Source organism: Nerophis ophidion, linkage group LG16 (genome assembly GCF_033978795.1).
Source record: "Nerophis ophidion isolate RoL-2023_Sa linkage group LG16, RoL_Noph_v1.0, whole genome shotgun sequence".
NCBI classification, from domain to species: Eukaryota; Metazoa; Chordata; class Actinopteri; order Syngnathiformes; family Syngnathidae; genus Nerophis; species Nerophis ophidion.
The window spans coordinates 2,451,356-2,476,064 of NC_084626.1; the positions used below are offsets into that span (position 1 = coordinate 2,451,356).

General features: G+C 36.2%; 1 protein-coding gene across 3 annotated transcripts in view; it reads right to left on the bottom strand.

The window, feature by feature from the left end:
• Window positions 1-2,937: 2,937 nt before the first annotated feature.
• nab2 (NGFI-A binding protein 2 (EGR1 binding protein 2)) overlaps window positions 2,938-24,709 on the bottom strand; it is a 38,923-nt gene continuing 17,151 nt past the window's right edge. The window contains exons 5-8 of one of the 3 annotated variants that reach the window (XR_009810002.1): window positions 22,747-22,843; window positions 22,479-22,664; window positions 11,050-11,133; window positions 2,938-5,069 (exon numbers count right to left, since the gene is read on the bottom strand). Coding sequence is in view for 2 of the 3 variants with exons in the window: in XM_061922551.1 (XP_061778535.1) it covers window positions 4,972-5,069; window positions 22,479-22,664; window positions 22,747-22,843 (381 nt within the window). In the remaining variant the exon portion in view is untranslated. The remainder of the gene's footprint in view (window positions 5,070-11,049; window positions 11,134-22,478; window positions 22,665-22,746; window positions 22,844-24,709) is intronic. The other 2 variants (XM_061922551.1, XM_061922552.1) reach the window with 2 other exon arrangements.

The following is a 24,709-nucleotide window of genomic DNA, read 5'->3' on the forward strand; positions in this document are numbered from 1 at the left end:
AAGTTAATTATCATTTGCAAAAAAAAAAATAAAGTTAATGAGTTTGAACATCAAATATGTTGTCTTTGTATTGCATTCAATTGAATATGGGTTGTAAAGGATTTGCAAATGATTGTATTCCGTTTTTATGTATCATAATTCATGTAAACATCCATAACATGAAGTTTACATGTTTGTCTGTAATGTACACAACTTGTGCATGATTGCAAGACAATTCCTGAGAGGCAGCGTGTTAAACAAAAACAATGATCATTTTAACACTCACACACCTGCATGTTTTGGCCTTGATACTGTACGTGCACGCCCCGCTGTATCTTGCCGGGGTGTTTCCACGTGGGCGTGAGTGACATCAGCATGAGTCACGGTGACAGCGCGACAAAGAAGACGACGGCAGAGGTGTTGCTGGCTGCCTGACGCACAATCTTTGACACAACAGTAATGCGGGCAAATAAATAACATTTTTGTGTGGCAAAAATCATCAGTTTGCACCTGGAGGTTTGTGTTATATTGTTACTGGTCACTTAATGGAAATAATATTTGATGGAAATAAACAAATGCCTGCTGAAAAATACACCTGATAGTCACTTTAAAAGGTGACCTACACTTTTTTTTTTTTTTTGCCTATTGCTCACAATCATTATGAGAGACAAGAAGAAAATAAAATAGTTGTCAGGTTCAAACACTGATGACCTCTATTAAACAAGACAAGAAGCAAGGAATTAAACAAAGACATCATTCAATTTGGTTCAGTGAGGAGAGACGCTTGGACACTGTACTCTTGTACTCTTGGTGCGGCATAGCTCGGTCGGTAGAGTGGGCGTGCCAGCATCTTTAGGGTTCCAGGTTCAATCCCCGCTTCCGCTATCCTAGTCACCGCCGTTGTGTCCATGGGCAAGACACTTTACCCACCTTCCCCCAGTGCCACCCACACTGGTTTAAATGTATCTTAGATATTGGATTTCACTGTGTGAAAGCACTTTGAGTCACTAGAGAAAAACGCTATATAAATATAATTCACTTTTACAGTGTCTCAGCACACTCTGACATAAGATTGTACGCCTCCTTTTTAATTTGGACTTTCCCTGATTACATGGCAACAGCTGTTTTTTAAGGCACGGGGGTCGTAAACATCCATCGATTTTGATTACAAAACAGTTCTAAAGGAAAGGTCGTAAACAATTCACAAAAGCGGTGCCTGGAGCGGGAGTCGGGTCCTGCTTCCTCTTTACTTTTGTAGTTATTTGGTCAAGACAATATATTTCTGTTGATTACATACATGAAAAAAACGGAACTACTTGATGTTGCTTCATTTTGAGTTTTACAAGCCTTCTTCTTGGTAGATTCAAAGACAGCTTTTGTCTTCTCGCCGGGAACTCATTTCAACACAAAGTTTTTGTGATACAAATATTCTTACAAAATGTTATTTCTTTTCTGCTTTCTAACTTAAAAAAAAAAAGTCTCGTTTTAGGTAGCAGGTAGCACTGCAGGTAATCAATCAATTCTACCTTTAAATCACTTTAAAAATGCATTCAAAAAGCGTTGACGATATTTAATTCACGTAATCTAGTTAACATATTGGAGAAGCTCTACGCTCCGCAAGGCGAAATAGTGCTCAATGTGAGGACCTGAAATTGACAAATCTGTTGGAAGACATCTGCGCGCTCTAACCTGAACATGATTAAAATGATCAAATACTGCGTAAATATTGTACACATTACATATTCATATAAAGGTGTCTGTTACTATATTATATATATATACTTGTACATATTATGTCTATGACTACATTATATATATATATATATATATATATATATACTGTTACCACAATTAATAACATACTTGCAGTGTGTATATTGTACAAAATACATATTGTTATGGTGTCTGTTACTACATTATTTATATATATATATACATATATATATATATATATATATATATATATACTTGTACATATTACATGTCTGTTACTACATTTTATATATATATATATTTGCAGTGTGTATATTGCACATATTACATATTATTATGGTGTATGTTACTACATTATATATACATATATATATATGTATGTATATGTATGTATATATATGTATATATATGTATATATGTATATATATATATATATATGTGTGTATATATATATATATGTGTATATGTGTATGTGTATGTGTATATGTATGTGTGTATATATATATGTATATGTATGTATGTATATATATATATATATATATATGTATATATATATATATATATATGTATATATACTTGCAGTGTGTGTATTGTACATATTACATATTGTTATGAAGGTGTCTTTTACTACACTATATATATATATATATATATATATATATATATATACTTGCAGTATGTATATAAAAAATATTCTGAAGGTGTCTGTTACTACATTATATATTTATACTTGCAGTGTGTATAGTAAATATTACATATTGTTATTAAAGTGTCCGTTACTACATTATGTATATACTTGCAGTGTGTATATTGTACATATTATACATTGTTATGGTGTCTGTTACTACATTTTATATATATACCTATTGTCTTATTTTCTCTCATAATGATTGTGAACGATAGGTAAAATTCCCCCCCAAAAAAGTGCAGTTCCCCTTTAAGTCTTAACTCAGCCTTAGTGACATGAACATGATGCACATATGAAGGAGACAACAATAGAAAAAGTGAACAAGAGAAATAATAGAAAACAGTAATATATATATATATATATATATATATATATATATATATATATATATATATGATATTTAAGAATAAAAACAAACAGTACGATAAATGCATCTTATATCATATAAATAGGTGATTGCGGAAAATAAGTTGTTAATACTGAAAGAATCAACAACTTATCCATCCATTTTTCTACCGCTTGTCCCTTCATCGACCAAAAATGACGAGCTCAGCAGCTTCACAAGCCAGCAAAAGGAGTTCACTTTTATTGAACGTAGTCACAACGTATTCAGTCATGCGCTTGGATCAGATTTGGATTTACAAAACTGGCTTGCGTGCAGGGGGCGGGGCTTGCAGGGGGCGTGTTTTTTAAGGGCTCGTATGCATGTTAAGTGATTCATTATTTTTTAGTACAAAACGACAAAATTAACAGAACAAAATAAATACCTTCTTACTTTTTCTTTTCTTTTTTTTCAGGATTGCATTGGGATTTAGTTTACCTGCACTGCAAAAAGTCAGCGTTCAAAAACAAGAAAAAAAAATACAAAAATGAGGGGTATTTTACTTGATCTAAGCAAAATTATCTGCCAATAGAACAAGAAAATTTGGCTTGTCAAGACTTTCCAAAACAAGTAAAATTAGCTAACTTCAAAACCCCAAAAATACCTTAAAATAAGTATATTCTCACTCATAACAAGTGTACAACTATGCGAGTACGTATTTTCTATTATTGCATTGAAAATAAAACGGCAAAGTCTATTTGGCTGTCATCTGTTTTAATATGAGAAACAATTGTGTAAAAGTCTTGATTTTGTTTTGCATTTTTGAAATAAGAAATTCTTACTTTGAAAAGTAGTTTTATACTTGTGAGTGTTGATGACTCAGCTTTGCAACAGTTGATATTCTAGTTTCAAGCATGTTTTACTCAATATAGGTCATCAAATCTCAGCTACAAGCTGTAATATCTTACTGAGATCATTTAAGACCTAAACACTTAAAACAAGTATAAAATCTTATGTATGGCCGCGCAAGTCAGGAAAAGTCCCAAAATTGTTGAAAATACCTACACAGGTTCGAGTCCCACAAGTTCCGCCGCCGGCCGGGATGCCCAGAATGTCCAAAACGGGCCCAGCAAAGTCCCACGGGAAGGTGGGGAGAAAAGTGAGAAAAGTCGGTGAAATGTTCAAAATTCCCACCCGGGTTGGAGTGTGCACTCAAACTCAAACTCGAACCCGGTTGGGACTCGAACCTTAGTAGGTATTTTGAAAATTTTGGGGGACTTTTGCTGACTTTTCTCCTTTTTCCCCCCTACTTCCCGTGGGACTTTGCTGGGTGCGTTTTGGAAATTTGTGTGGCCGGCGGCGGGATTCGTGGGACTGGAACCCGGGGAGGTATTTTGTACACAATTGGGACTTATGAATATTTTGGCCGCCCTTTCCCCCCCTTCTTACCCGCCTTCCTGTGCACCATTGCTGGGTGTGTTTTGGACACTTGGACAAAAATTGTTTCGAGCATATATTACTCAAAATAGGTCATAAAATGCCAGAAACAAGCTGTAGTATCTTACTGAGATCCTTTAGGAGCAAAACCCTTGAAACAAGTAAAATACTCTAACATAAAATCTGCTTAGTGAGAAAAATTATCTTACCAGACAGAAAATAAGCAAATATCACCCTTATTTGAGATATTTCATCTTACTTAGATTTCAGTTTTTGCAGTGTGTTATGTCCTGGCTGGGAATCGAACCTTGTTTGTGGCTCCTACGTCACATCTGAAAGCTGATTGGTCGGCTGCTGTGAGCTGTCAATCATTGTCAGGTTAGCCAGAAATCCATTTAACGAGCTCGTTGGCGGTATAAAGGGAAAACCCGTTTTTCCGCCTGGCGCCAGTGTTTGACTTGCCTCCATTGAATATTATTTTTGAACGTTAAGTGCCAGACGTTGCCAAATTACTCTGCTGGCGAGTAAGTCCCTTACAGAGGCGGGACTATTTGCCGGCCAATCACAGGGCGCATGTAAACAAACCAAGCATTCACACCAGTGTGGCCGTGCCATGCATACGTTGGTAAATGCTCGCTCCCGGTGGTTAGCGCGCTCGCCTCTCCTTCCGAACGTCCCAGGTGGGTTATATTTACACACCCCACTCAAGCGCGGGGCCAAGGGTTCGAACCCAGGCCGATGTGCGAACCACATTCGCCAGGATAAAAGTCTGTATTGTACAAGGTATCTCCGTCGATGGCAGTCCTTTGTGGGTTGGGGTGTTCCGTTCTCGTTACTTTCCTCTGGGGTTGGAATTGTCTTTCGTGACGTTCGGGCTGCTGCTCCGGCACGATGTGATGGAGCTGCGCCGCTGACTTTTCACGTCATGCTCTGTGGACACAGGAAAGGGAAGGGAAAGAGTTAACGGCATGAACGTTATAGTGAATTAGTGAAGTGCCATCCATCCATCCATTTTCTACCGCTTATTCCCTTTTGGGATCGCGGGGGGCGCTGGCGCCTATCTCAGCTACAATCGGGCGGAAGGCGGGGTACACCCTGGACAAGTCGCCACCTTATCGTGAATTATATTAATATAGTGCTTTTCTCTAGTGACTCAAAGCGCTTTACATAGTGAAACCCAATATCTAAGTTACATTTAAACCAGTGTGGGTGGCACTGGGAGCAGGTGGGTAAAGTGTCTTGCCCAAGGACACAACGGCAGTGACTAGTATGGCGGAAGTGGGAATCGAACCTGCAACCCCCAAGTTGCTGGCACGGCCACTCTACCAACCGAGCTATACCGCCCCTTATAAGTTATAAGTTGCTAGTCCTATATTTTTGTGGGTTTTTTTTCCAACCCTAAAATAGCAACTTTACAAACATTTTGCCGTGAGGAGCTGCTGCATCGCCTCAGAGTTGGTGAAAGTAAATTTTAGATGAAGGTTGTGGACATAAACCCACAAGTTGGTCAACTTTGACATCCAACTTGGAGCCGGTGATGGCAAAGACGCAAAAAGACGCTAGTTGTTTTTTTTTTAAGCCCTTTGCTAGATTGTGAATAACGTTTCATTAAATGGGAAGATATAAACATCCAATTAGTCCGAGGGTTTCTAAACTAGGGCCTGCAGGGCCATGCTTGGTCCCCCTGGCATTTAGCCCGTGAATTGTCATAAGTATGATAAGGAATCTTCTCAAAGGGAAATTTGGATTCTTACGTTGCCACATGGTCACCATCTTGTACGCATCATGATTAATCCTGGTTGTGTCTAATTATCATGCTTTGACTGTCATCTATTGCAGTGTTTACCTATATGACCCAATGCAAACAACCTTCCGTAGTCATGGTGCAAAAAAAAAAATGCCACCAGACATGGTAAAACATAACACGGTCAAACACAATTTGAGGATATTATAAAAACAGATCTACAGCCCTTTTTAAATCAGTTACAAAGCATGATGGGAACATTGTAAAACATTCCCCCAAAGTGATGAGTTCAGGTAACCTCAGATCTTTGAATCCATAAGTAAAATTAAATGTTTCAATAAAAAAAACTTTAAGATAAGTACAATGCCCAATAGGAACAGTTTCTCCATCCTTTGGTCTGAAATTCCCCCAAAGTGATGAGTTCAGGTAACCTCAGATCTTTAATTCCATATGTAAATAAACTAAATGAATAAAAATAACTTGAAAACAAGCACAATGCCCAATATAAACAGTTTCTTCATTCTTTTGGTCTGAAATTCCCCCAAAGTGATGATTTCAGGTAACCTCAGATCTTTAATTCCATAGGTAAAAAACTAAATGTTTCAATGAAAATAACTTTAAGATAAGTACAATGCCCAATAGGAACAGTTTCTCCATCCTTTGGTCTGAAATTCCCCCAAAGTGATGAGTTCAGGTAACCTCAGATCTTTAATTCCATAGGTAAAAAACTAAATGTTTCAATGAAAATAACTTAAAGACATGTACAATGCCCAAAAGGAACTGTTTCTCGATCTTTTTAAAATAGCCTGGAATTCCACCAAAGTGATGAGTTCAGGTAACCTCAGATCTTTAATTTCATACGTAAAAAAACTAAATGTTTCAATAAAAATAACTTAAAGACAAAAACAATGCCCAATAGGAACAGTTTCTCGATCCTTTGGTCTGAAATTCCCCCAAAGTGATGAGTTCAGGTAACCTCAGATCTTTAATTCTATAGGTAAAAAACCAAATGTTTCAATAAAAATAACTTAAAGACAAGCACAATTCCCAATAGGAACAGTTTACCCATCCTTTGGTCTGAAATTCCCCCAAAGTGATGAGTTCAGGTAACCACAGATTAATTCCGTACGTAAAAAACTAAATATTTCAATAAAAATAACTTATAGACAAGCACGATGCCCAAAAGGAACAGTTCTTCCATCTTATGGAGTGAAATTCCCCCAAAGTGATGAGTTCAGGTAACCTCAGATCTTTAATTCTATAGGTAAAAAACTAAATGTTTCAATAAAAATAACCTAAAAGACAAATACAATGCCCAGTAGGAACAGTTTATCCATCCTATGGACTGAAATTCCTCCAAAGTGATGAGTTCAGGTAACCTCAGATCTTCAGTTCTATAGGTAAAAAACTAAATGTTTCAATGAAAATAACTTAAAGACAAGCACAATGCCCAATAGGAACAGTTTATCCATCCTATGGACTGAAATTCCCCCAAAGTGATGAGTTCAGGTAACCTCGGATCTTTAATTCTATAGGTAAAAAACTAAATTGAATTATATTTATATAGCGCTTTTCTCTAGTGACTCAAAGCGCTTTACATAGTGAAACCCAATATCTAAGTTACATTTAAACCAGTGTGGGTGGCACTGGGAGCAGGTGGGTAAAGTGTCTTGCCCAAGGACACAACGGCAGTGACTAGGATGGCGGAAGCGGGAATCGAACCTGCAACCCTCAAGTTGCTGGCACGGCCACTCTACCAACCGAGCTATACCGGTTGGTAGAGTGGTAACCACAGATTAATTCCGTACGTAAAAAACTAAATATTTCAATAAAAATAACTTATAGACAAGCACGATGCCCAAAAGGAACAGTTCTTCCATCTTATGGAGTGAAATTCCCCCAAAGTGATGAGTTCAGGTAACCTCAGATCTTTAATTCTATAGGTAAAAAACCAAATGTTTCAATAGAAATAACCTAAAGACAAATACAATGCCCAATATAAACAGTTTATCCATCCTTTGGTCTGAAATTCCACCAAAGTGATGAGTTCAGGTAACTACAGATTAATTCCGTATGTAAAAAACTAAATGTTTCAATAAAAATAACTTAAAGACAAGCACAATGCCCAAAAGGAATAGTTAATCCATTTTATGGACTGAAATTCTCCCAAAGTGATGAGTTCAGGTAACCTCAGATCTTTAATTCCATATGTAAATAAACTAAATGAATAAAAATAACTTGATAACAAGCACAATGCCCAATATAAATAGTTTCTCCATCCTTTGGTCTGAAATTCCCCCAAAGTGATGAGTTCAGGTAACCACAGATTAATTCTGTACGTAAATAACTAAATATTTCAAAAGAAATAACTGAAAGACAAATACAATGCCTAATTGGAACGGTTTCTCCATCCTTTGGACTGAAATTCCCCCAAAGTGATGAGTTCAGGTAACCTCAGATCTTTAATTCCATATGTAAAAAAAAAAAAAACTGAATGAATAAAAATAACTTGAAAACAAGCACAATGCCCAATATAAACAGTTTCTCCATCCTTTGGTCTGAAATTCCACCAAAGTGATGAGTTCAGGTAACCTCAGATCTTTAATTCTATAGGTAAAAAAACAAAAGTTTCAATGAAAATAACTTAAAGACAAGCACAATTCCCAATAGGAACTGTTTCTCGATCTTTTTAAAATGGACTGGAATTCCTCCAAAATGATTAGTTCAGGTAACCTCAGATTAATTCTGTATGTAAAAAACAAAATATTTCAATAGAAATAACTTAAAGACAAATACAATGCCCAATAGGAACGGTTTCTCCATCCTTTGTTCTGAAACTCCCCCTAAGTGATGAGTTCAGGTAACCTCAGCTCTTTAATTCTATAGGTAAAAAAAACAAATGTTTCAATGAAAATAACTTAAAGACATGTACAATGCCCAAAAGGAACTGTTTCTCGATCTTTTTAAAATGGCCTGGAATTCCCCCAAAGTGATGAATTCAGGTTACCTCAGATTAATTCTGTACGTAAAAAACTAAATATTTCAATAGAAATAACTTAAAGACAAGTAAAATGCCCAAAAGGAACAGTTTCTCCATCCTTTGGTCTGAAATTCCCCCCAAAGTGATGAGTTCAGGTAACCTCAAATCTTTAATTTCATATGTAAAAAAACTAAATGTTTCAATAAAAATAACTTAAAGACAAATACAATGCCCAATAGGAACAGTTTCTCCATCCTATGGACTGAAATTCCCCCAAAGTGATGAGTTCAGGTAACCTCAGATCTTTAATTCAATATGTAAATAAACTAAATAAATACAAATAACTTGATATCAAGCACAATGCCCAATATAAACAGTTTCTCCATCCTTTGGTCTGAAATTCCCCCAAAGTGATGAGTTCAGGTAACCTCAGATCTTTAATTTTATAGGTAAAAAACTAAATGTTTCAATGAAAATAACTTAAAGACAAGTACAATGCCCAATGAAAACTGTTTCTTGATCTTTTTAAAATGACCTGGAATTCCCCCAAAGTGATGAGTTCAGGTAACCACGGATTAATTCCGTATGTAAAAAACCAAATGTTTCAATAGAAATAACTTAAAGACAAATACAATGCCCAAAAGGAACAGTTTCTCCATCCTTTGGTCTGAAATTCCCCCAAAGTGATGAGTTCAGGTAACCTCAGATCTTTATTTCTATAGGTAAAAAACTAAATGTTTCAATAAAAATAATTTAAAGACATGTACAATGCCCAAAAGGAACTGTTTCTCGATCTTTTTAAAATGGCCTGGAATTCCCCCAAAGTGATGAGTTCAGGTAACCACAGATTAATTCCGTACGTAAAAACGTAAATATTTCAATAGAAATAACTTAAAAACAAGTACAATGCCCAAAAGGAACAGTTTCTCCATCCTCTGGTCTGAAATTCCCCCCAAAGTGATGAGTTCAGGTAACCTCAGATCTTTAATTTCATATGTAAAAAAACTAAATGTTTCATTAGATATAACTTAAAGACAAGTACAATGCCCAATACGAACAGTTTATCCATCCTATGGACTGAAATTCCCCCAAAGTGATGAGTTCAGGTAACCTCCGATCTTTAATTCTATGGTAAAAAAAAATAAACATTTCAATAAAAAACAACTTTAAAAAAAGTACAATACCGAGTAGTTTCTCGATCTTTTATAATGGCCTGGAATTTCCCCAAAGTGATGAGTTCAGGTAACCTCTGATTAATTCCGTATGTAAAAAACCAAATGTTTCAATAGAAATAACTTAAAGACAAATACAATGCCCAATAGGAACAGTTTATCCATCCTTTGGTCTGAAATTCCCCCAAAGTGATGAGTTCAGGTAACCTCAGATTTTTATTTCTATAGGTAAAAAACTAAATGTTTTAATGAAAATAACTTAAAGATAAGTACAATGCCCAATGAAAACTGTTTCTCGACCTTTTTAAAATGGTCTGAAATTCCCCCAAAGTGATGAGTTCAGGTAACCTCAGATCTTTAATTTTTTAGGTAAAAAACTAAATGTTTCAATAAAAATAACTTAAAGACAATTAAAATGCCCAATATGAACAGTTCATCCATCTTATGGACTGAAATTCCCCCAAAGTGCTGAGTTCAGGTAACCTCAGATCTTTGATTCCATAGGTAAAAAAGAATAAATCTTACAATAACAAATAAATTAAAAACAAGTACAATACCCAGTAGTTTCTCGATCTTTTAAAATGGCCTGATATTCCCCCAAAGTGATGAGTTCAGGAAACCTCATATCTTTAATTCCATACAATTCTGTAGTTTGCACTGATTGTTTATACAGTTCCTTCAATTTGAGTAATCTGCCTCCTGGCAGACACAAAATATACAATTCCCAGCGGCTTCTTGAAGCGCTAACAACAAACACAAACACTTGCCAAGATTCTAAATGGACTTTTTGAAAGGATTACAGAAAAAAAAAAATCACATCTCTTGGGTTGTGCTCTGATACAGTGCACCTCTCTCGTATGACTGCACCAACTTAAAGGCGAAATATTAGTCACGGCCACAAAAATGTGCTCGGAAGAGTCGTTTGGGGGAAGGAACTCCCCCGCATGGAATGCAGTCATCACGCTTCTTTTGTGTGTATGAAAACATCACAAGGTATGAAAGTTGAAGTCATACCCAAGTTGACTGGGTGCTCAAACTACGGCGCGGGACGTCACGAGGGTCGCCAACAGCCGACAAACTAATTGCGACAAATCCACCCTGTGGATAATGTGAGAAAACCAGGTCAATGTCCATGAATATTCCTTGGAAGTGCACAGCATGTACTTATATGGCCCGATCCAAGCATTCGTTCCCATTCTCAACCAACACAAAATGTCAACACACGTAAGCACTGCTCTATCCTGCCTAAGCTATCAATAAGAGCCTCAGAAAGTTATGTATGTATGCATGTATGTACAAACCCTGTTTCCATATGATTTGGGAAATTGTGTTTTATGTAAATGTAAACGGAATACAATGATTTGTAAATAATTTTCAACCCATATTCAGTTGAATATGCTACAAAGACAACATATTTGATGTTCAAACTGATAAACAATTTTTTTTTGCAAATAATCATTAACTTTAGAATTTGATGCCAGCAACACGTGACAAAGAAGAAGGGAAAGGTGGCAATAAACACTGATAAAGTTGAGGAATGCTCATCAAACACTTATTTGGAACATCCCACAGGTGTGCAGGTCAATTGGGAACAGGTGGGTGCCATGATTGGGTATAAAAACAGCCCCCCAAAAAATGCTCTGTCTTTCACAAGAAAAGATGGGGCGAGGTACACCCCTTTGTCCACAACTGTGTGAGCAAATAGTCAAACAGTTTAAGAACAACGTTTCTCAAAGTGCAATTGCAAGAAAATTAGGGATTTCAACATCTACGGTCCATATATCATCAAAAAGTTCAAAGAATCTGGAGAAATCACTCCACGTGAGCGGCATGGCCGAACATCAACATTGAATGACCGTGACCTTCGATCCCTCAGATGGCACTCTATCAAAAACCGACATCAATCTCTGAAGGATATCACCACATGGGCTCAGGAACACTTCAGAAAACCACTGTCACTAAATACAGTTCGTCGCTACATCTGTAAGTGCAAGTTAAAACTCTATTTTGCAAAGCGAAAGCCATTTATCAACAACATCCAGAAACGCTGCCGGCTTGTCTGGGCCCGAGATCATATAAGATGGACTGATGCAAAGTGGATAAGTGTTCTATGGTCTGACGAGAAATATTCGACACCGTGTCATCCGGACCAAAGGGGAAGCGAACCATCAAGACTGTTATCGACGCAAAGTTCAAAAGCCAGCATCTGTGATGGTATGGGGGTGCATTAGTGGCCAAGGCATGGGTAACTTACACATTTGTGAAGGCACCATTAATGCTGAAAGGTACATACAGGATTTGGAACAACATATGGTGCCAATCAAGCGCCGTCTTTTTCATGGACGCCCCTGCTTATTTCAGCAAAACAATGCCAAGCCACATTCAGCAGGTGTTAAAACAGCGTGGCTTCGTAGTAGAAGAGTGCGGGACGGCGTGGCGCAGTGGGAGAGTGGCCGTGCGCAACCCGAGCGTCCCTGGTTCAATTCCCACCTAGTACCAACCTCGGACCCCTGGTTCAATTCCCACCTAGTACCAACCTCGTCACGTCCGTTGTGTCCTGAGCAAGACACTTCACCCTTGCTCCTGATGGGTACTGGTTGGCGCCTTGCATGGCAGCTCCCTCCATCAGTGTGTGAATGGGTAAATGTGGAAGTAGTGTCAAAGCGCTTTGAGTACCTTGAAGGTAGAAAAGCGCTATACAAGTACAACCCATTTATCATTTATTTACTTTCCTGCCCGCCTGCAGTCCAGCCTTGTCTCCCATGGAAAATGTGTTGGGCATTATGAAGTGTAACACACGACAGCGGAGACCCCGGACTGTTGCACGACTGAAGCTCTACATAAAACAAGAATGGGAAAGAATTCCATTTTCAAAGTTTCAACAATTAGTTTCCTCAGTTCCCAAACGTTTATTGAGTGTTGTTAAAAGAAAAGGTGATGTAACACAGTAATGAACATGCCCTTTCCCAACTACTTTGGCACGTGTTGTAGCCATGAAATTCTAAGTTAATTATTATTTGCAAAAAACAATACATTCAATTGAATATGGGTTGAAAAGGATTTGCAAATCATTGTATTTTGTTTATATTTACATCCAACACAATTTCCCAACTCATATGGAAACGGGGTTTGTAAATGTATATACAGTCGTGGTCAAAAGTCTACATACACTTGTAAAGAATATAATGTCATGGCTGTCTTGAGTTTCCGATCATTTCTACAACTCTTATTTTTTTGTGATAGAGTGATTGGAGCACATACTTGTTGGTCACTAAAAACATTCATGAAGTTTGCTTCTTTTATGAATTTATTATGGCTCTACTGAGAATGTGAGCAAATATGCTGGGTCAAAAGTATACATACAGCAATATTAATATTTGCTTACATGTCCCTAGGCAAGTTTCACTGCAATAAGGCGCTTTTGGTAGCCATCCACAAGCTTCTGGCAAGCTTCTGCTTGAATATGAAAAGGGTGTGGAAAATTACAAGTGTTTTGTTTTGCATTGACTTAACACAAACACACTTTTGGTTGGATCCTGGACTCAGGATCTTTCTGTGTGGGGTTTGCATGTCCTCCCCGTTACCGTGTGGGTTCCCTCCGGGTACTCCGGCTTCCTCCCACTGCCAAAAGCCTAGGGATAGGTTGATTGGCAACACTAAATGGTCCCTAGAGTGTGAATGTTGTCCGTCTATCTGTGTTGGCCCTGCGATGAGGTGGCCACTTGTCCAGGGTGTACACCGCCTTCCGCCCGATTGTAGCTGAGATAGGTTCCAGCAAGGTGGAAAAGGATAAGCGGTAGGAGATGGATGGATGGATATGTATGTGTGTGTGTATACGCACACATATATCCATTTTCTACCGCTTATTCCCTTTGGGGTCGCTGGCGCCGATCTCAGCTACAATCAGGCGGAAGGCGGCGTACACTCTGGACAAGTCGCCACATCATCGCAGGGCCAACACAGATAGACAGACAACATTCACACTCACATTCACACACTAGGGCCAATTTAGTGTTGCCAATCAACCTATCCCCAGGTGCATGTCTTTGGAAGTGGGAGGAAGCCGGAGTACCCGGAGGGAACCCACGCATTCACGGGGAGAACATGCAAACCCCACACAGATTGAACCCTGACTACTCAAGACCTTCGTATTGTGAGGCAGACACACTAACCCCTCTTCCACTAATATATATATATATATATATATATATATATATATATGTATGTATGTATGTATGTATGTATGTATGTGTATATGTGTATATATATATATATATATATATATGTATATATATATATATATATGTATATATATATGTATATATATATATGTATATATATATATATATATATATGTGTGTATATATGTGTGTATATGTATGTACACACATAATTATATATATGTGTGCGTATATATATGTGTATGTATATATGAGTATATATTTGTGTATGTATATACAGTATATGCATATATACGTGTGTATATATATAATGTATTTTTACATATGTGTGTATATATATATATATATATATATATATATATATTTATGTGTGTGTGTGTGTGTATATATATATAGATATATTTATGTGTGTGTGTGTGTATATGTATGTATGTGTAAGTATATATATTTATGTGTGTGTATATATGCATCAATATATAATGTATGTGTGTGTGTATATATATATATATATATATATATATATATATATGTATGTATGTATGTATGTATGTATGTATGTATGTATGTATGTATGTGTGTGTGTGTGTATATAGTGTGTGTATATATGCATACGTATATATGTGTGTGTGTGTGTATATATATGTGTGTGTGCGTGTATATGAGTATATATTTGTGTGTATATATATATATATATATATATATATATATATATATATATATATACAGTATATGTATATATACGTGTGTATATATATAATGTATTTTATATATAATGTGTGTATTTTCCTTGCCCTTATGTGGGTTCTTTCAAGGATGTTGTAGCCGTAATGGTTTGTACAGTCCTTTGAGACATTTGTGATTTAGGGCTTTATAAATAAACATTGATTGATTGATGATATATATATATATAATGTATGCGTGTGTATATATTTGTGTGTGTATACATACTGTGTGTATATATATATATATATATATATATATATATGTATGTACATATATATTTATGTGTGTGTGTATGTATGTATGTGTAAGTATATATATGTATGTATGTACATATATATTTATGTGTATGTATGTATGTGTAAGTATATATATTTATGTGTGTGTATATATGCATCAATATATAATGTGTCTGTATATATGTGTGTATGTATATAGTGTGTGTATATATGCATATGTGTATACGTATGTGTGTTTATATATATATATATATATATATATATATATACACACACTTATATATATGTGTGCGTATATATATATGTGTATGTATATGAGTATATATTTGTGTATATATATATATATATATAATGTATTTTTATATATAATGTGTGTGTGTGTATATATATATATATAATGTATGCGTGTTTATATATATTTATAATGTGTGTGTGTGTGTGTGTGTATATATGTATGTGTGTATGTATATGTATGTTTGTATGTACATATATGTATGTGTGTGTATATGTATGTATGTGTAAGTATATATATTTATAATGTATGTGTGTGTATATATGCATCAATATATAATGTATGTATATAGTGTGCATATGTATGTGTGTATATATATATATATATATATATATATATATATATATATATATATATATATATATATATATATATTTATTAGTTACTTTACATGCATTCGGCTTTTGGCCCCCAGGGGTGTGTAAAGTTTGCACACCCTGCTTCATGTCCTCCTGTGCACTTTTTAATGAACATTCTGACAATCTCCCTGCTTAAGGAAACAACCCTTTCGTGGAGAAACCACATTAGTTCAGCTGCAGACACAAGTCGCGAGAAAGTGGAGAGACAAGAAGTCAGGCGGACTGACGTCAGAGATGAAACGTCATTGCACCGTTTACTTGGCGGCTGTTGTTGTCATGTCCGCCGTCCTTTTCAGCGTTGGAGGAGGAATAAAAAAGGACCGTGCCATTTCACGGCCCACATGCTTTTATTTCTGTCGCTGGGTGAGTCAATGCAACGCCCCTCAATTACCTCCCACTCCATCAGCCCCCACAGCCAGCCGCCCCGGCCCACGCACCGACACGCTCTGACGTCGGCTCCTGGTGTTTGGGTCTGATGCTGTCGTCGCCCACTGACTACTTCCCCCCCCTCCCCTCCCTGCTCCGCGCCCCCTCATGCCTTGGCTCCTTCTCTCCTCCGTCACAGCACAACTTCCACGCATCACTTTTCTCTTCGGCCTTCTAAGTTTGACACCCCGACTTGGAATCCAACCAAACACAAGTCAGCAAAGCTCATGAAACTTCAGATCAGCGAGCGTCAAAAGTGTGTTTTTGGTGGAGTCAATGCAAAACAAAACACTTTTTTTTTTTTAACCTTCCAGGCACTTTTCATGTTACTTTAAAAGTCATACATAATAAAATCTGATATAAATTTAAAGTACCAATGATTGTCACACACACACTAGGAGTGGCGAAATTATTCCCTGCATTTGACCCATTACCCTTGATCACCCCTTGGGAGGTGAGGGGAGCGCTGAGCAGCAGCAGTGGCAGCGCCCGGAATGATTTTTGGTGATTTCACCCCCAATTCCAACCCTTGATGCTACTATAAATGTACAAACCCCGTTTCCATATGAGTTGGGAAATTGTGTTAGATGTAAATATAAATGGAATGCAATGATTTGCAAATCCTTTTCAACCCATATTCAGTTGAACTCACCACAAAGACAAGATATTTGATGTTCAAACTCATAAACTTTATTTTTTGCAAATAATAATTAACTTAGAATTTCATGGCTGCAACACGTGCCAAAGTAGTTGGGAAAGGGCATGTTCACCACTGTGTTACATCACCTTTTTTTTTTAACAACACTCAATAAATGTTTGGGAACTGAGGAAACTAATTGTTGAAGCTATGAAAGTGGAATTCTTTCTCATTCTTGTTTTATGTAGAGCTTCAGTCGTTCAACAGTCCGGGGTCTCCGCTGTCGTATTTTACGCTTCATAATGCGCCACACATTTTTGATGGGAGACAGGTCTGGACTACAGGTGGGCCAGGAAAGAACCCTCACTCTTTATTTACAAAGCCATGCTGTTGTAACACGTGCGGAATGTGGCTTGGCATTGTCTTGCTGAAATAAGCAGGGGCGTCCATGAAAATAGACGGCGCTTAGATGGCAGCATATGTTGTTCCAAAACCTGTATGTGCCTTTCAGCCTTAATGGTGCCTTCACAGATGTGTAAGTTACCCATGCCTTGGGCACTAATGCACCCCCATACCATCACAGATGCTGGCTTTTGAACTTTGCGTCGATAACAGTCTGGATGGTTCGCTTCCCCTTTGGTCCGAATGACATGATGTCGAATATTTCCAAAAACAATTTGAAATATGGACTCGTCAGACCACAGAACACTTTTCGCTTTGCATCAACCCATCTTAGATGATCTCGGGCTCAGAAAAGCCGGCGGCGTTTCTGGGTGTTGTTGATAAATGGCTTTCGCTTTGCATAGTAGACTTTTAACTTGCACTTACAGATGTAGCGACAAACTGTATTTAGTGGCAGTGGTTTTCTGAAGTGTTCCTGAGCCCATGTGGTGATATCCTTCAGAGATTGATGTCGGTTTCTGATACAGTGCCGTCTGAGGGATGGAAGGTCACGGTCATTCAATGTTGGTTTCCGGCCATGCCGCTTACGTGGAGTTATTTCTCCAGATTCTCTGAACCTTTTGATGATATTGTGGACCGTAGCTGTTGAAATCCCTAAATTTCTTGCAATTGCACTTCGAGAAACGTTGTTCTTAAACTGTTTGACTATTTGCTCACGCAGTTGTGGACAAAGGGGTGTACCTCGCCCCATCCTTTCTTGTGAAAGACTGAGCATTTTTTGGGAAGCTGTTCTTATACCCAATCATGGCACCCACCTGTTCCCAATTAGCCTGCACACCTGTGGGATGTTCCAAATAAGTGTTTTGATGAGCATTACTTTATCAGTATTTATTGCCACCTTTCCCAACTTCTTTGTTACGTGTTGCCAGCATCAAATTCTAAAGTTAATGACTATGTGCACAAAATAAAAAAAAATGTTTATCAGTTTGAACATCAAATATGTTGTCTTTGTAGCATATTCAATTGAATATGGGTTGAAAATGATTTGCAAATCATTGTATTCTGTTTATATTTACATCTAACACAATTTCACAACTCATATGGCAACAGGGTTTGTACACAACATAAGTAGTTAGTATGATTTCAATTCCATCATTCATCCATCCATTTTCTAGGGTCAGGGTGTGCTAAAGCCTATCCCAGCTGCACATGGGCAGAAGGCGGGGTACACCCCGGACAAGTCGCTACCTCATTAGGGACCATTTTAGTGTTGCCAATCAACCTATCCTAGTCATATATATAAGACTCTTAAGGATAATTTTGATAGTAGGCTAATATAGCTAATATAGACACTTACATGATGGGTTTTCATTATAACACTGATATAAGACTTTTAAGGATCATTTTGATAGTAGGCTAACATAGCTGATATAGACACTTACATCATGTGTTGTCTTCATTATAACACTTATACAAAAATGTTAAGGTAATTTTGATAGTAGGCTAACATAGCTCATTAGGGACCATTTTAGTGTTGCCAATCAACCAGGTGCATGTCTTTAGAGGTGGGAGGGGCCTATCCCCAGGAACATATTTTTTACATACATGTATGTATGTATGCATGTATGTTATAACACTTACATAAGACTTTTAAGGTCATTTTGATAGTAGGCTGATATAGACACTTACATCATGCGTTGTCTTGATTATAACACTTATATAAGACATTTAAGGATCATTTTGATAGTAGGCTAATATAGGCAAGTACAGACACATCATGTGTTGTCTTCATTATAACACTTATATAGACTTTTAAGGTCATTTTGATAGTAGGGTAATATAGACACTTAGATCATGCGTTGTCTTCTTTATAACACTTATATAAGACTTTTAAAGTCATTTTGATAGTAGGCTAATATAGACACTTGCATCATGTCTTGTGTTCATTATAACACTTAAGGTAATTGTGATAGTAGTCTAAGATAGTCACATAATGAGTTGTCTTCATAATAACACTTATATAAGACTTTTAAAGTCATTTTGATACAAGGCCAATATAACTTCTATAGACACTTACATCATGTGTTGCCTTCATTATAACACTTATATAAGACTTTTAAAGTCATTTTGATAGTAGGCTAATATAGACACTTGCATCATGTCTTGTCTTCATTATAACACTTAAGGTAATTGTGATAGTAGTCTAAGATAGTCACATCATGAGTTGTCTTCATAATAACACTTATATAAGACTTTTAAAGTCATTTTGATACAAGGCCAATATAACTTCTATAGACACTTACATCATGTGTTGTCTTCATTATAACACTTATATAAGACGTTTAAGGTAATTTTGATAGTAGGCTAAGATAGACACATCATGTGTTGCCTTCATTATAACACTTATATAAGACATTTAAGGATAATTTTGAAAGTAGGCTAATATAGCTAATATAGACACTTACATCATGTGTTGTATTCATTATAACACTTATATAAGACTTTTAAGGTCATTTTGATAGTAGGCTAATATAGACACTTACATCATGTGTTGTCTTCATCACTTAAGGTCATTTCGATAGTAGGCTAATATAGACACTTACATCATGTGTTGTCTTCATCACTTAAGGTCATTTCGATAGTAGGCTAATATACTTTATAGACACTTACATTGTGTGTTGTCTTCATTATAACACTTATATAAGACTTTTAAGGTCATTTTGATAGTAGGCTAATATAGACACTTACATCATGTGTTGTCTTCATCACTTAAGGTCATTTCGATAGTAGGCTAATATACTTTATAGACACTTACATTGTGTGTTGTCTTCATTATAACACTTATATAAGACTTTTAAGGTCAATTTGATAGTAGGCTAATATAGACACTTACATCATGTGTTGTCTTATTTATAACACTTATATAAGACTTTTAAAGTCCTTCTGATTGTAGGCTAATATAGACACTTGCATCATGTGTTGTCTTCATTATAACACTAATAAAACACTTAAGGTAAATTTGATAGTAGGCTAAGATAGACACGTCGTGAGTTTTCTTAATTATAACATGTATATAAGACTTTTAAAGTAATTTTGATACAAGGCCAATATAACTTCTATAGACACATCATGTGTTGTCTTCATTATAACACTTATATAAGACTTTTAAGGTAATTTTGATAGTAGGCTAATATAGACACTTACATCATGCGTTGTCTTCTTTATAACACTTATATAAGACTTAGTCATTTTGATAGTAGGCTAATATTGACACATGTGTTGTCTTCATAATAACACTTATATAAGACTTTTAAAGTAGTTTTGATAGTAGGCTAATATAGACACTTACATCATGTGTTGTCTTTTTTATAACACTTATATAAGACTTTTAAAGTCATTTTGATAGTAGGCTAATATTGACACATCATGTGTTGTCTTCATAATAACACTTATATAAGACTTTTAAAGTAATTTTGATAGTAGGCTAATATAGCTAATATAGACACATTATGTATTGTCTTCATTATAACACTTATATAAGACTTTTAAAGTAATTTTCATAGTAGGCTATTACAAATAGTATAGACACTTACATCATGTGTTGCCTTCATTATAACACTTATATAAGACTTAAAGTCATTTTAATAGCAGGTTTATTTGGCGAATACAGACACTTATGTAATGTGTTGTCTTCATTATAACACTTATATAAGACTTAAGGATAATTTTGATAGTAGGCTAATACAGACACTTACACTATGTGTTGTCTTCATTATAACACCTATATAAGACTTTTAAGGATAATTTTGATAGGCTAAGATAGACACATCATGTGTTGTCTTCATTATAACACTTATATAAGACTTTCAAAGTCCTTCTGATAGTAGGCAAATATAGACACTTGCATCATGTCTTGTCTTCATTATAACACTTAAAGTAATTTTGATAGTAGGCTAAGATAGACACATCATGAGTTTTCTTCTTTATAACACGTATATAAGACTTTTAAAGTAATTTTGATACAAGGCCAATATAACTTCTATAGACACTTACATCATGTGTTGTCTTCATTATAACACTTATATAAGACTTTTACGGTAATTTTGATAGTAGGCTAATATAGACACTTAAATCATGCGTTGTCTTCTTTATAACACTTTTATACGACTTTTAAAGTCATTTTGATAGTAGGCTAATATAGACATTTACATCATGTGTTGTCTTCATAATAACACTTATATAAGACTTTTAAAGTCATTTTCATAGTAGGCTATTACAACTAGTATAGACACTTATATAAGTGTTATAATGACGGCAACACATGATGTAAGATTTTTAAAGTCGTTTTGATAGTACCTTTATTTGGCGAATATAGACACTTATGTAATGTGTTGTATTCATTATAACACTTATATAACACTTAAGGATAATTTTGATAGTAGGCTAATATAGACACTTACATTATGTGTTGTCTTCATTATAACACCTATATAAGACTTTTAAGGATAATTTTGATAGTAGGCTAATATGGACACTTACATCATGTGTTGTCTTCGTTCTAACACCTATTTAAGGCGTTTATTTTTTGCGGCTCCAGACAGATTTGTTTTGTATTTCTGGTCCAATATGGCTCTTTCAACATTTTTGGGTTGAGTTATGCTGACTTGCAAGACAAGACTTTAACAACAAATATGCAAATTGACTGTAAATTAAGGTTAGCCTGTCCGCTCCTCCAACCTCCACGGACAAAGCTTCGAACAATGGGAGACCGGGCTCTCTCCTCCGCTGCTCCCAGTCTGTGGAACGCTTTCCCTGACCACCTGAGGGCACCTCAGACTGTGGATGTTTTTAAAAAAGGCTTAAAAACCCTTCTTTTTAAAAAAGCCTTTTTATAGACATGCATGCTGGTTCTAGCTATTGGGCTGTTTCTAGTTTTATATTTTTTTTATTTTTATCTTTTTACTATTATCATTATAACTATTTTTTTTACACTGTGGCACTTTGAGGTTGTTTGCGCAACGTAAAGTGCTTTTTTACGAACAAAATCTATTATTATTATTATTATTATTACTATTATAAATCTCGGGGGCGATAAACCATTTTTTTTAATACCTGCAGTGTCTTTAGAGATGTACACACACACACACACACACACACAAAACAGTAAGTTAGTATTTGAAAAGTCACCTGTGGCGTGAGCTCCCTCTGACCCTAATTTGATCTTGCCGGCCCGGTCATGTGACACCAGGCGAGCCAATCGCAGACCTTCGTCCATGAGCGTTTGCTGCATGAGATGGCGACTCCAGGTGGCGGGGTTGGTGCTGTCGGCGGGGGGGCACGGCGAGGGCGACTGGTTGCATTGTGACGCCACGTCTGACCGGAAAAACACAGGATGACGCCCCACACACACACACACACACACACACACACACACACACACACACACGCCTCGTACCATGTGACACGCTGTCCGGACTTCCTGCCGACAAGCTGTCGTCATTCAACACCTCAACGCCCTCCGTTGCCAGGGGTGACGACGTGTTCTCGGTCAGCTGTCAATTAAAACATTCAGTTTTGTTTCAATAAATGCAGAAGTGTAAACACACACACACACACACTCTTGTATTTCTTACCTTCTTGAGACCTCCGAAAAATGCCTACCTCTACGCCTACGTCAATGTTTACTTTTGTTTGCACATTAAATCAACGAAAAAATCCTGACTTTGGAGCAATGTTCACGGACTCCAGTATTTGTTTCTCTATTAGATGCAATGGTTTTCCGTATTGGGACCATGATTTTGGTCCTAACTTGTTCACCCGGTCCTCATATGGACGGTAATTTTCCTTGTTGTCTCCAGAAGAGTATAAATACAAGAACACACACACACTTGTATTTGTTACCTTCTTGAGACCTCCAAAAAAATGACTACCTCTTTGGGACCACACTTTCTAGATATATAAAGATTTGTATTTACAACATTAATAATATATACATACTATGCTAATATAAAAAAGCTTGCCGTGAAAAATTTGTTGTAATTCCACAAGAAAAAGGTAAGAATTTCAACAATAAAATGTTTACTTTTGTATGCACTTTAAATAAACAAAACAAAAAATCCCGACTTTGGAGCAATGTTCACGGACTCTAGTATTTGGCTCTCTATTAGATGCAATGGTTTTCCGTATTGGGACCATGATTTCGGTCCTAACTTGTTCACCAGTCCCAATATGGAAGGTAATTTTCCTTGTTGATGTCTCAAGAAGGGTAGAAATACAAGAACACACACACACACTCTTGTGTTTCTGACCTTCTTGAGACCTCCGAAAAATGCCTACCTCTTGAGGACCACCCTTTTTAGATATATAAAGATTTGTATTTACAACATTAATAATATATACATACTATGCCAATATAAAAAAAGCTTGCTGTGAAAAATGAGTTGGAATTTCTCAAGAAAAAGGTAACAATTTCAACAGAAAAATGTTTACTTTTGTATGCACATTAAATAAACAAAACAAAAAATTCTGACTTTGGAACAATGTTCACGGACTCTAGTATTTGGCTCTCTATTAGATGCAATGGTTTTCCGTATTGGGACCTTGATTTCAGTCCTAATTTGTTCACCAGTCCCAATATGGAAGGTAATTTTCCTTGTTGATGTCTCAAGAAGGGTAGAAATACAAGAACACACACTCTTGTGTTTCTGACCTTCTTGAGACCTCCGAAAAAGGCCTACCTCTTTAAGACCACCCTTTCTAGATATATAAAGATTTGTATTTACAACCTTAATAATATATACATACTATGCCAATATAAAAAAAGCCTGCTGTGAAAAAAATGAGTTCGAATTTCTCAAGAGAAAGGTAACAATTTCAACAATAAAATGTTTACTTTTGTATGCACACTAAATAAACAAAACAAAACATCCTGACTTTGGAACAATGTTCACGAACTGTAGTATTTGGCGCTCTATTAGATGCAATGCTTTTCTGTATTAGGACCATGATTTTGGTCCTAGCTTGTTCACCCGGTCCTCATATGGACTGTACTTTTTCTTTTTGATGTCTCCAGAAGAGTATAAATACAAAAAAACTCACACACTTGTATTTGTTACCTTCTTGAGACCTCTGAAAAATGTCTACCTCTTGAGGACCACCCTTTCTAGAGATATAAAGATTTGTATTGACAACATTAATAATATAAACATGCTATGCCAATATAAAAAAAAAACTTGTGAAAAATGAGTCGGAATTCCACAAGAAAAAGGTAACAATTTCAACAAGAAAAGGTTTACTTTTGTATGCAAATTAAATCAACAACAAAAAAATCCTGACATTGGAGCAATGTTCACGGACTGTAGTATTTAGCTCTCTATTATATGCAATGGTTTTCCGTATTGGGACCATGATTTCGGTCC